The sequence below is a fragment of the Ostrea edulis genome, chromosome 10, assembly GCF_947568905.1.
Source record: "Ostrea edulis chromosome 10, xbOstEdul1.1, whole genome shotgun sequence".
Classification (NCBI taxonomy): domain Eukaryota; kingdom Metazoa; phylum Mollusca; class Bivalvia; order Ostreida; family Ostreidae; genus Ostrea; species Ostrea edulis.
Window position 1 is genome coordinate 5,942,862 of NC_079173.1, and position 14,298 is coordinate 5,957,159.

Sequence of the window (14,298 nt, forward strand, 5' to 3'; positions counted from 1 at the left end):
CATGCACAATGAAACCGTATCTTATGTAATCTTTCCGTTGAAATCTGAGTTAGTTTGTTTTCTTTTTCGTGTGCGATTCAATAGCTTGAAAATATTTTTTGGTTCAAATCAACTTTATATGTACATTAAACCTGCACTGAGTGACGTAGCATTAGGATTAGCCCCACACGTTTTCGAGATCATTCTTTTTGCCGCTATTATCACAGGCAAAGTTTGCCATTTTTTAGGCCTGTTCGTGAGATTTCTTTGAAATATTAATCGTGAATTGTAGTGGAAATATATAGTTGTAATCAAATTAACTGGAGTTCAAATAAAGTATCAACCCCTGTCCTCTTACCCCCAAAATTTTGGATTTAAAGTTTTGATATTCAATGTAATGCTCCAGGTCGACATGTTATGGCCGTGTCCAATTTCCGTGCAGTCCGTGTACGTTCAGCTCAATGGCGTGTCATCTTTATCACATATCGCTTGTCAAACACTATTGAGTTTTTTTGATGTTCCAATTATAGAATGTTCCCTATGATAAAGTATTTAGTCATGGCATTCAAAAATTATAGTCGGATATTTTACATTAAATACCACGAATTATTTTTTGTGGTCATAATAATATATATAAACCTTTGTCCAAAAATTAGATATATATAAACGACGTCATTCTTGATTAGATCACTTCCGTGGTACATGTATGTAACAGGCACCTGTCCCGCAGACACGCATGCGACTTCTCCAAACTTATAACATAGAATGGGCTCATAATTAACTGATAACCAGTGAGTTGTTAAAGGCACACTTTGTAATATTTCAACACTACATGTAAACATGTATACAGACAAACCAGTAATTGTCAAATTGAGTGAATATTTTGTCAAAACTTTCAGAAAGAGAAGTGATGCTTTAAAACTGCAAAAATCATTATAGTTTATTATTCATATGTTGGTATAATACTGGTATTGTCCATTTACTTGTACACCTGATTCGCAATTCATATATGTATGTACTCGTTTCCCCAACATGCCACATGTAGTTTGCAGTCCATGTAACCTGTTGTTAATGTTGTAATCTTTCTTATTTGAAAATTCCTTCTTTTTAAGCTGCCTTGCTGTTATGCCCTCCAGGCCCAAAATTGGAATAAACTTAAATTATCTTATATAGCCATTGATGACGATTAATTCTAGTAAACCAATGTACAAAATAGTGGATCTAAATCATCTATTCGTAATTACCATGGAAACTACAAGTTATAAGATATATGGCGTACTATATCTCTCCAATTGATAAAATTGTCGTACAATTCTTTATCTATCGAGTCTTCATTACACTACAGTGTTTTTTTCCCGTTTCTAAACTCGACAATGTTAAACACATATATAGGGGGGGGGGGGATCCAACATCCGAGTTAGATAGAAAATGAATTACATTTGCCTATTTCTATGCATTTGTAGTCGTAAAACATCAAGTTATATTACCGGGAATATATTGCGAAACATTGTGCGTGTCCCTCCACCCCATCCACCCGAAAAAAGATTATGTGTTCATTGCAAGGTAATACCACCGTCAACATCAATAATGCAACACGTAGGAGATGACCAAATATTGTTTATTTGTGGTTTTCGCCCCATTAAATATCATTCCTGTTGAGACGTTACAAGATGTAGGCGAGATGTAAAGTTTCGACTTCTGCATGAGGCTCAGGGCCGTACCGATAAAGGTTCTTTAACGTGCCAACGTCTACCGTGACATCTATTTATAAGGTCATAACCGAAAGACCCGTGATTATCACTTCTGAATGTCAAGCGTTTGGTGAAGAAGTAATCACTACCTATGTTAACGTCTTTGGTTTGACGCGATCACAGCACGAGCGAGGCTCGAACTCACGACCTCCATGTCATGAATCAAATCTAACCACTGAGATCACGTGATTAGCAGATAGTAAAAAAATGACGGTCATACAAAAGTATGCATCTAGTCTGGAAATGATTCTTTATTTCAATGATTCTATAAAGTTAGAGGTTCCTCCCATTCTTTGTGTATTGGTATGTAGGGTGAGGATTTTTCATGTACCCCTCAGAAAACATTCATCCCAAAATCATGATTCCTGAAAAAGAAAAAGAAAAAAATCAATAATTACTGTATGAATGATCATTTCCTGTAGCTCTAGATAGACAGGATATAGTTTGAATACGTAAACCGTTTGACAAGCCGTCCCTCCCCCTTTCTAAATTTGTTTAGGGTTCCTGAATGAAAATAATCTGTTACTCGTCTTAATAAAAGAAGAAAACAAGCAGAGGGGCGTGGTCAGACTTTCCGATGTTCTGTATCTGCTGACTCCACACCTGACATTATTTTATAGAAAGTTTCTCTTGACTTACATCTTTCTGAAAATAAACCGATAATCATTTCTCCCAGAAATATACTACCTGATCGTATACGGTAAACGTTCTAGAGATTAAATCACACCAAACACAAGTGTCTGAGTTTGTAGATAGAAAGAGTTTAAAATTACACTCCCCCCTTTCTAGAATGTGAAGGTTTGCCGCCACGTGATGGAGAAACCTTTCCTTATCTATCAGTTGACTAGACACATTTACATTTCAATACATTTATTTACAAATGTGAAAAATAGCTAATTTACAAACAACAACTGCTGTAGTTATATATACGCATATTTACATAGAAGATTTTTTTTCCTCGGTCAATTGATTAATACCGCTAAACATGACCCGAGTGGGACACGAAACTGGTGTAAATATTCCGATATCTGAAAAGTATAGTTGAACATCCGTTCGCCCTTTCAAGTCGAAAATGAAATTCACGGAACATTAATTATGAAAAGGTCAAGTAAACAGCTGTGGCGGATCTAATGGCGGAACTTGGGTAGCTGCTACCACCACCTAAGCTTTTTTTTATCCGCCCCGAAACAGGTAACTGATTTGTTTGTCTAAAGACAAATTATTTCTATATATGTATTTCATAAATACCCCTCCCTTATAAATGTAGTAATTGTTTACATTAGAAAGTTTAAGTGGCTATATAAATGGAGTTTGGTTCATTTGCGTAAATGATCGCATTTCCCGTTTAAATCACGTGACAGGACGGAAGGTCTATATATATAGTGTAGCTGGGCCCGCACATTAAATTCACTCATCATCAGCAGGTCGACATACCAGGACGAGGCGGCTGTACAGAGGGCGTGTAGGATATTTACAGGTTAGACATCATTATTTTATAATACGCATTGCACAACAACTAAAATGTTAGAAATGTATCGGAAAATTGTTTTAAATAAGTAAAATTATTAAGATATGCTTACCAGTGAGCATCTTAATTTCATGTAATTCAGAGCGCAGAGGAGAGGGGCGGGGAGGGGGGGTTACATGTATATATCTATATTAAACATTTCATAATCTTAATATATTAAAAAAAAAATCATTTATGATAAATGAATAAAATAAATAAAAAATCAGGCTTTATATAATATTTTAATTGATCAAAATTGGAATAAGTCTCGCCGATTTTGTAGAAATTAAGCCATTCTTCCTTTGTGTATATTTCCTGTATGCTACAAACAAGAATTCTGAAACCTAGACAGCCATTTCTTATTTTGTGTAATACATGTACAAAGTTTTTAAAGTCACATTGGAAGATGCGTGCTTGTATCGAGATAAAACCTTGATACATTATTTATTACTAACAGATCAGCATTTAATGTAAATATATTGTTTTAACCAGTTCAAATTAATATTAAAGCTCATTTCCTTTCTTGACAGTTAACTACTCGTGACCCCTGACGCCAGAGATGGACCCGCGTGCTCAGGACGTTCTGCTGTGTGACCTCTGTGAAACTGACCCCCTGCAGTATTGCTGTGAACATTGCGATATCAATCTTTGTACTGACTGTGTCAGTAAACATCTCTCAGATTCCTCTAAAAAACACAAAATCGTACCCTATCATTTACACAGAAAGTTTACTCCCAAATACTCAACATGTCTGAAACACGCCGACAAAGATTGCGAAATGTACTGCGAGAGCTGTCACATTCCTGTGTGTATTACATGCATCTCCTCAGGTAAACACAAAGCTCACGATCTATCAGATATTCTGGAAAAACTCAGCTCTAAAAAACAACGCATACAAAAAGATTTAGAAGAACTCGAGAACAAGATTTACCCCCGATATACGGAAATTTCCTCCGCTGTCCAAACTGAAAAAGCCGAAGTAGAAACGAATTACGGAAAACTGGCCACAACTGCTGACCAACAAGGAAAAGTCTGGCATCGTGAGGTCACCGCCGTTGTCAACAAACGGAAAGCAGACATTGTAGAGACAAAAACTAAACATCTCTCTCTATTAGATAAACAAGCAGATGAAATCACGCACAGAATGACTGAAATCAACCAGGCCATTCTAGAAATGAAAAACATCCTGGACACCAATGATATCTCCTTAACATCAACTTACAAATCTAGAAATGACGAATTCAATAAACTCCCTCCTAAAATCAAAGTTACACTACCAAGCTTATCTCTTCCAACAATTAACACAGAAACACTTAATGAGATGTTTGGTTTATTAACCTCACTCTCCGTTACAACAGTCAAAACACTGCTTGATGAGCCGCGACTTACCGCCACCATAGACACTGAGTATATACAACTATCCAGTGTTAGCTGTCTGAGTGAAGATCAAGTCTGGACATGTAGTCTGAATAACAAAACCATGAAGCTGCTCAACCTCCAGAGTAAACTACTGACATCAATACAAACCAAGTCAGAGAACGAACCGCGGGACATAGCAGTGACACGGGACGGATATCTTGTTTATACTGACACTAGAGATGGAACTGTTAACTTAATTAAAAATAAACAGATACAGACTGTGATCACACTACAGGGGTGGATACCTCTCTCTGTCTGCTGCACCGCCGCTAACAATCTCCTGGTTACCATGGTCAGTGATGATAGAAACCAATCCAAAGTCGTGCGTTACTCCGGCTCCACACAGAAACAAAGCATTCAGTTTGATGATCAGGGTCGTCCTCTGTACTCATCTGGTGGTTATTATAAATACATCAGTGAGAATAGGAACCTGGATATCTGTGTGGCTGACCGGTCAGCTAGTGCAGTAGTGGTGGTCAATCAGTCAGGAAAACTCCGATTTAGATACACTGGTCATCCCTCTAATACCTGGCAATCATTTACTCCAGTCGGCATCACTACAGACAGCCAGAGTCACATCCTGACAGCAGACTGTGACAATCACCGTATCCACATCCTAGATCAGGACGGACAGTTCCTCCGTTACATTCACTGTGATTTACGCCGTCCATTAGGTTTATGTGTGGACATCAGAGACAACCTCTTTGTGGCTGAGTGTCGCACTGCTGAAGTGAAGAAAATCGAATATCTATAGACACAGAGTTAATTACACATCTCTACAGTGTTAATTACATCTACCAACACGGTGTTAATTACATCTACCAACACAGTGTTAATTTCAGATCTCCAGTGTTAATTACACATGTACAAGGTTCTGTGTTGATTACCGTAATAAACACGATGTTAATTACAGTCCTGTGTTGATTACAGCTGTGTTAATTGCACCAGTGTTTGAGATTAACGCGTGCATTGACAGTAAATTTGTGTTTGTTTATGAGTGTTTGGTTGAACTTTATTTTATTTGTTATCTGTGTTATGTTTCAATGTATATATTATAGATAAACATGATTTAGTGTAAAGTCTTACATTATTACTGTCAGTAAAGATAGATAAACATGATTTAGTGTACAGTCTTACATTATTACTGTCAGTACAGATAGATAAACATGATTTATTGTACAGTCTTACATTATTACTGTCAGTACAGATAGATAAACATGATTTATTGTACAGTCTTACATTATTACTGTCAGTACAGATAGATAAACATGATTTAGTGTACAGTCTTACATTATTACTGAGTACTTACTTAGATATGTAACACTGTAACAGACAGTGACCACAAACGTCCAGCCTCCATAGATCTTCAGATACAAGGTCACAGTCTTCTGTTTATCACGTCAATCAACAACACGTATCTAAATCTCCACAATTCTACAAAATAAATACTCAGAAATTAAAATCATGACTAAATGAACCTGTAATTAAGAATTATTCTTTACAAAAGGACAGATTTAGTTTATTACAACAATTAATTAGGGCCCCTATTATAAAGGTGGGAGCCCTATAGTGATCAGCCTGTGTGTCGGTACATTGACTGGGCTTAGTCCATTACAACAATTAATTAGGACCCCTGTTATATAGACGGGAGCCCTATAGTGATCAGCCTGTGTGTTGATACATTGACTGGGCTTAGTCCATTACAACAATTAATTAGGGCCCCTGTTATATAGGTGGGAGCCCTATAGTGATCAGCCTGTGTGTCTGTACATTGACTGGGCTTAGTCCATTACAACAATTAATTGGGACCCGTTATATAGGCGGGAGCCCTATAGTGATCAGCCTGTGTGTCAGCGCATTGACTATGCTTAGTCTATTACAACAATTAATTGGGACCCGTTATATAGACGGGAGCCCTATAGTGATCAGCCTGTGTGTCTGTACATTGACTGGGCTTAGTCCATTACAACAATTAATTGGGACCCGTTATATAGGCGGAATCGTTATTGTGATTGTCGTCATGGTCTTGACCTTGGAATTTGACCTAATTAAGACAATATCTTCTGACCTATTTAAGGAAGGGATTTCACATTCTATATGTAGATTTCTTATGAAAAAAATCTTTCATTTGATGCAATGTTTTTTATGTCATGGCCTTGATCTTGGAGTTTGACCCACTTTTAACAATACTGCACCTAACAATATTGCCTAAATTATATAAGATATAGCATTCATATTTTGTGTATGAATTCATAATGGCAATTCTTTTCATTTGATTCCATGGGTATGTTTTACCTGGTACCTTGACATTGGAATATGATCCAATTTTAACAACACCTAACCAAGGCAATATCTCATGTACTAATTGAGGTTGAATTTTCTTGTTTTGTACATACATTCCTTATGACATGACTTTTGATTTGAAAGTATGATCTTTGACCTGTTGACCAAGTTTGACTCAAATCTCCAAAACATTAACCTTGCTCAAAACTTATGAATGGTAAGTGATGACTTTCATATATCTTACGTGCAGTTCTTGTAGCAAGACCTTTTTGTAACAAAGTTTGTGACATTGTTTATTAGCTCACCGGAGCTGAACGCTGAAATGAGCTTTTGTGATCACCTGTTGTCCCTCTGTCTGTAAACTTTTTCACAATTATGAATTCTCCAAAACCACTGGGCCAATTTCAACCAAACTTAGCAAAAGGCATCCTTAACTGAAGGTGATTAATGTTTGTTCAAATAAAGGGCAACACTCTTCTCCAAAGGGAGATAATCACAAAAATGCAAACATAGATTTGGGTCATTTAAAAATCCTCTCAAGAACCACTTCGCCAGGAAAATTGAAATTTACATGAAAGTTTCCTAACTTAGTGCAGATTCAAGTTTTTTCAAATCGTGCCCCCCCCCCCCCCCCCCCCCCCCCGAGATACAATAGGAGATCAAAGTTTTACATGTAAGTATATAGGAAAATCTTTAAAGATATTCTCAAGACTTTCTGACCCAGGAAAGTTCAAATGGACATGAAAGCTTCCTGACATAGTGCAGATTCAAGTTTGTTAAAAGCATGGCCCTTGTGGGTAGGATGGTGCAACAATTGGGGATAAAGGTTTTTCAAGCAAGCTTACAGGGGAAATCGATTTAAAATCTTTAAAAGAGCCACTGGGCCAGAAAAGTACAAATTTACATGAAATTTTCCTGATATAGAGTAGATTCAAGCTTGTGCAATTCAGGGTAGGTTGGGGTCAGAGTAGGGGATCAAGGTGTTATATGCTGATATATATATAGGACATATGCTTGAAATATCTCTTAACTATTGAAGCTAGGGCTTTCATATTTTTTATATACATTATCGAAATATCTTCCATGTGTTCAACCGCCACGGTGGTCTAGAGGCAGAGTGTTTGTCCCTCATGTAGAAGGTCAGAGTTCGAATCCTGGCTGCGACAGACCAAAGTCGTTAAAAACAGGTAGTGATAGTTCCATCGCCAAACGCTCTGCATCATGTGTCAATGTCACGGGTCCTCAGAGATGACCTTATATACGGATGTCCCGTGTCACAGTAGGTGTGGTACACTAAAGAACCCTCACTGTTCAAAAGCCGTAAGAGCCGAACATAGGCTTACATTTGAAGCCCTTCAATGGTCTTGGTGACATCTCCATATGAGTGAAAAATTATCGAGAGGGACGTTAAACAAAATACAATCGATCATCCTTTCATGTTATGTAATGGCGTGTGATCTTCTGACCTTGACCTGGAAGTTTGACCTACTTTTATCAAAAACCTTACCTATACAATATGTTCTGAACTAATTAAGGCAGATCTCCCATATTTTGTAGATATATTTCTTATGGCAAGACCTTTCATTTCATAACCTGAACTTTGACTTTGTGATCTTGGAGCTGACCTTCTTGCAAGAAAACATAACTTTAAATTTATCCGGAACTATTTTAGGTGGGGCTTTTGTATTATGTATATAGATTCTTTATGACAAGGTCTTCTACACAATAGTGTTTTATCTTTTGACCTTGGAGTTTGGAAGGTTTTCAAAAATGGTCCCTGACCTATTCAATTTCTCCTGAACGATTTCAGTTAGGGCTTTCATATTTTGCATATATATATATATATATATATATATATATATATATATATATGTTCTTTATGGCAAGACCTTATTATTTTGTGAGGTTGGACCTTGTGACCTTGACATTAGAGCTAAACCTACTTTTTATTATTATTATTATTTATTATTTACAGTATTTATATAGCGCATTATATAATAAAAAAATTACTCTAAGCGCTTTACATTTAAATAACAATAACCTACAATTAAAAATTGAACATATCTAAAACAGTGTAAAAAAAAATATTCGTTTCATTAAAAGAATATGAATTCTAGCACTGGCTTACACAAAATCGTGATTAAACTACAGAAAATACATACAAAAAGGTTTCATAAAAAAGAATATTAATACTGTCACTGGAAATGGCTTACATAAAATCGTGATAAGCAAGTCTGAAGAAGTAAGTTTTTAAATTTTTCTTGAAAAGTTCGAAAGAATTTTCGTTGCAGATGTAACTTAGAAGGTTATTCCAGAGTGTGGTGGTTGCTTTGTCAAACCTTCTGTCGCCATACGTTTTGGTCTTAACTCTTGGTGTTTGAACAAGCATGGCGTTTTCGGATCGTAAAGACCTTGATGGATTGTAAGGACTGACCAGTTCTTCAAGGTAGACAGTAGACAAGGTAGATATATATTTGACCTATTCGATATCTTCTGAACTATTGGAGGTAGATCTTTCATATTTTGTATATCATATTGATTTCTCATGGTAAGACTTTTATCTCATACTTGGACCTTTGCCAATGTGACCTTGAACTTTGACTTCCTTTTAAGAAAACGTAATCTGTTAAATATCTTCAGAATTATATCTCGTGAACTATTTAAGATGAAACTTTCATATTCTGTATTTAGATTTCTTAAGGCAAGGTCTTCATATTATACCATGATATGTGACCTTGGTTTTACCCAGAACAGGAAGATCATGTTAGTCATATTAGTTTGATGCATCTTGCATGTGAATTCATTTTCAGTTATGCTTTGATCACTTTGGGCTAGGTTGGGGTTATAATATGGGGTCAACATTTTTCATAGGAAAAAATATTTTAAAAACCACAACAATTTGATGGATTTGAGAGATAAAGACAGCTGAATAATTCAAACTTCCAAATTTGGAGATTTTGATATTACGTGTATCTAACATAGAAAAATGGGAAGAGTGTAGAATTAGTGATTATCATTCCCTAGGCGAGTCAGAAAACATTCCTGAAATTATCATACTAAAACAGGAATCACTGAACCCTGTGTAGCTGATTATACCAAAGGTAAGTTTTTTCTAAAATATGTCAAACCCCAACGTCAAGAGACCAAAAACTTTGATATGAAAAGAAAAGTCACATCACGAGAAATAGATATGTGAAACATGAAAGCCCTATTACTAACCATTTAAAACTGTGGTTTAGGTTAAAATTTCTGTAGACAGACCAAAAGCTATATGTCTCTGAATCTCCAATTATGGCGACATAAGAGAGACAAGAGGCCCATATGCCACATCAATCACCTGAATCACCTAGGCCCGTATATAAAGAATTTCCCGATATATTCGACTGAAAAACTTTGATCTATATTGTGGCTTAAGGATGTATGGGACTGACATCAGAGTAATTAAAAAATCCTTAAAATGAGTGAAATAGATAGCATTGTACTCATTTTATCGAAAAAAGACATTGTTTAGATAGGTTCGTGAGTTCGTTTCCATGGTAACGAACATCAAAGATACCCTTGCTGGAGACATCATAATTTACTGAAATTTACTATTTGTCTAAACTGGGGTATGGAACTGACATCAGAGCAATGAAAAAATTCCTAAAGTGATTAAAATAATTAGCATTAGTTTTAATTTAACAGAAAAAGTCGTTTCTAAATAGGTCTGTGAGTTCGTTTTCATGGTAACCATCATCAAACATATCCTTGCTGGAGACATCATATTTAAAACCTGTAGAGAACCCGGAAGTGTATGGCTGACATCAGAATAATTAACAAATTCTAAAATTGAGTGAAATGGATAGCATTATATTTATTTTATCAGAAAAATACATTTTTGACATAGGTCCGTGAGTTCGTTTCCATGGTAACCGTCATCAAACATATCCTTGCTAGAGACATCATGTTCAAAACCTGTTAAAAAAATGGAAAGGTATGACTGACATGAGAATAATTAAAAAATTCTAAAATTGAATGAAATGGATAGCATTATGTCTATTCTATCAGAAAAAGACATTTTTTAGTTCATTCCCATGGTAACCATCATCAAACATATCCTTGCTGGAGACATCATGTTCAAAACCTGTAAAAAAAAAACCGGAAGGGTATGATTGACAGACTAATTTAAAAATTCTAAAATTGATTGAAATGGGTACCACTATATTTAATTTACCAAAAAACAACAACCTGTTTCGACATACATGTTGGTCTGTGAGTTTGTTTCCATGGTAAAAATCGTCAAACATATCCATACTGGAGACATCATATTCAAACCTGTGAAAAATAGAAGTGTATGGTTGACATCAGAATAATTAAAAAATTCCAAAAATTAAGTGAAATGGATAGCATTATATATATTTACAATAAATAAATATATATATTAAATATAATAAATATTTATATATAAGTATTGCTTAATGAAGGAGCTTTTTAAAGATTTTTTCCCTATATATTCAGATATAAAACTTTGATACCCTATTGTGGCCCCATCCTACCCCCCAGGAGCTATGGTTTCAACAAACTTTAATATGCACTATGTCAGGAAACTGCCATGAACATTTGAACTTTCCTTGCCCAGCAGTTCTTGAGAAGATTTTTAATTGACCTCTCCCTATTTTTGTAATTATCTCCCCTTTAAAGGTAGCATGGCCCTTCATTTGAACAAACTTGAATTCCCGTCATGCAAGGATGATTTGTACCAAACTTGCATGAAATTGGCCTGCTTGTTCTGGAGATTGATTGAATATTGTTTAATGTCCCTCTCGAGAATATTTCACTCATATAGAGATGTCACCAATGCCAGTGAAGGGCTGCAAAATTTAGGCCTATGCTCGGCAATCCTATAAATTGTACCAAAATTGTAATGCACGTCCATGCGCGTACATGCACATGCAGACAAAATGACTATCGTTTAGTTTTGTGTTTGCATCCCACACTCTTCCATGTTTTTTTTCCTGTGGGTACATTGTTCAAATATTGACAACATGTATTTGAACAATTTTAGGTATATATTAAAAGAATGAATAAATTATATACATGGAGTTGTGCATGTATATACAGAAAATAAGACATAAAATTGTAATGAAGTATGTGCCCCTATGCTAAATAATAGAATAAATAAACAATATTAAATTTTACAATGGATATCATAAGTATTCAAGATTATTACTTTAGAGGTTATTTTGTATTCAGGGGCCTGTATAAAAACTGATTACCAATAAATAACATTTACAAGTATAAATTTGGTAGTAAGTTTTCTGGTTATTGGGTCAATGGCATAGTCAACATACAGAATTTGACCCATGGTTGTTGAGTGTCCATCATGTTTAGGGGCGAAATCAAGAAATCAATGTCGGGAAAAAAAATTAAATTCAAATAGTTAGGGGGCCTCAGGGGGAGTAAAAACTCAAATAAGTTTTTGTCATCCAACATCGATTTCACTTTAGTGGAAAAAAGACAAGTGGCTGTTAAAAACCACATAATAATATATTACATTTTAATGAACATTAAATAGTTTAAATGTACACTTTAATTTGTGAATAAACAGAAGTAAAAGTATAACAGTATTATTCATACTCACATGCTTTTACTTGTTAATCGATTAGTTTCAACATTCATAATATTTAGATTTAAGGGGAGTGGGGGTGTGATTTCGTGAAAACTATGTAAAACGTATACGGTACCAATTTTGATGTGAATTTAGTTTTTTGTCAGACATTGAACTTTTGATTTCGCTATCGCCCCTTAACATGTTAAATGATTTAAGAATTCCTCTCAAAACTTAGAGGTACATGTACACTTGCATTAAATATTTGATGTGTGTCTTGCCCAAACAGCATTTAGTATTAGGACTAACTTATTGACAGGTGCAATTAAACCTAGATACATTGTACCTTTATGATAGTCAATAGTCCATAAGTCTGGATATCTACAGCATGAGTGAGCTGTAATGGCATGCCACAGGCCTTTAGAGCATCTGTCAACACCCCTAATTCAACAACTCTCCTCCCATGTCCCCAATTATCAGTGGATTTCACCATCTGTTCAGCTACAATCTCTTCATGATCAACATCTGCAATATAGGATACACATACCTATTCAATCATTATATACATGTATATACATTACCCATCATAAATTAGTATAGTATATACACAAAAGCTTTTAACACATTTTGGCATGAAATATATTCAATATAATGAAAAAGAGCCAAATTAATTCACTGAATTTAACTTTCAATTAAGCTCAATAAAATAATTAGTTAAGGGTACAAATTTATTCAATATATGTGAAACAATAATGGACTTTCAATATTTTGGTATAGTCTGTTAAATTGTTATTGATTTATTACAGTTGAAAAATCAAAGGGTATTAAAAGTTACTATATTCACATCAAATACAAAATAATATGTGTTAGTAAATAGTTCGAAATAATTTCAATTTTATTCATGAATATAAATAATAAGGAAAATATCTAAATTTATTTTGAAACCAGTTAACAGAACAAAAGTTTAATCCAAACATAAAAGCATATAGTACATACTATATAGCAGTGTCTCTGTATCATGACTAGAATCAACTGTGACAAGACTACCGACTGGAACGACTATCAAAATAACTAATAGGGGGAAACCTGTGCAATTTATTTGACACAATCTCAAAGTCTAGAAGTTCTTAGAGTCGCGAATGACGAGAATTTCTACATGAAGGATACGCCTGTCCACTTCTCTAAAGAGAATAACGAGAACATGTGCGCACGAACGTGTTCTTGTTCTTCGACCACAATTCCTACATCCTTGCACCTCAAACCCATTTACTCGGCGTTCAGAATCGGCAGGAATTTCAATTTGTACTCGCGCGAAGAACATTGGTTACAAACGCACAAGTCTGCATTTACCATTTTATATTTTTTACTCGGGGTTTGCCTAATAGGCGGAAATGGTTTTCGACCCGCATAAACCAAACAACTTGAAAACAAATTTCAATGATATATCGGATATATGAAAATATTTACTTAATGAAATGTTTTCTATCATTTTATTTTTTTGATTTTGATTTGTTTTCATATCATTAATAATCAAATTATAGCGTTTTATTTTTCGTATGTTTTACCGATTGTGTACAGTTATTAGACTTATCTTTTATTACATCACAACGAAGGAACGATGTAAATAAAGCGAGTCATGGTATGCTGTATAGTGACTGGGCTATATTGTGTAGTGACTAGATTATATTATGTAGTGACTGGGTTACGTTTTGTAGTGACTGGGTTATGTTATATAGTGACTGGGTTATGTTGTGTAGTGACTAGGTTATGTT

The 14,298-nt window shown here is 35.0% G+C and overlaps 1 protein-coding gene and 1 long non-coding RNA gene across 2 annotated transcripts; one reads left to right on the plus strand and one right to left on the minus strand.

Moving 5' to 3' along the window:
* The first annotated feature begins 3,068 nt into the window (after positions 1-3,068).
* LOC125666623 (E3 ubiquitin-protein ligase TRIM71-like) lies at positions 3,069-5,775 on the plus strand. The gene is made up of 2 exons (XM_048899812.2): positions 3,069-3,207; positions 3,768-5,775. Exon 2 carries the CDS (start codon positions 3,797-3,799, stop codon positions 5,408-5,410), a length of 1,614 nt encoding a protein of 537 aa, XP_048755769.2. The 5' UTR covers positions 3,069-3,207; positions 3,768-3,796; the 3' UTR covers positions 5,411-5,775.
* A 4,997-nt stretch (positions 5,776-10,772) lies between these two features.
* On the minus strand, positions 10,773-13,074 carry LOC130050904 (uncharacterized). Its single transcript, XR_008799285.1, has 3 exons — positions 12,873-13,074; positions 11,181-11,253; positions 10,773-11,062 (listed from the first exon to the last, which is right to left on the minus strand). It is a non-coding gene; the product is annotated as an uncharacterized LOC130050904 (long non-coding RNA).
* Between the last annotated feature and the right edge of the window lie 1,224 nt (positions 13,075-14,298).

Excerpts from the sequence above, each read along its gene's own strand:
- LOC125666623 (XM_048899812.2), top strand. The coding sequence starts at position 3,797 with ATGGACCCGCGTGCTCAGGACGTTCTGCTGTGTGACCTCTGTGAAACT.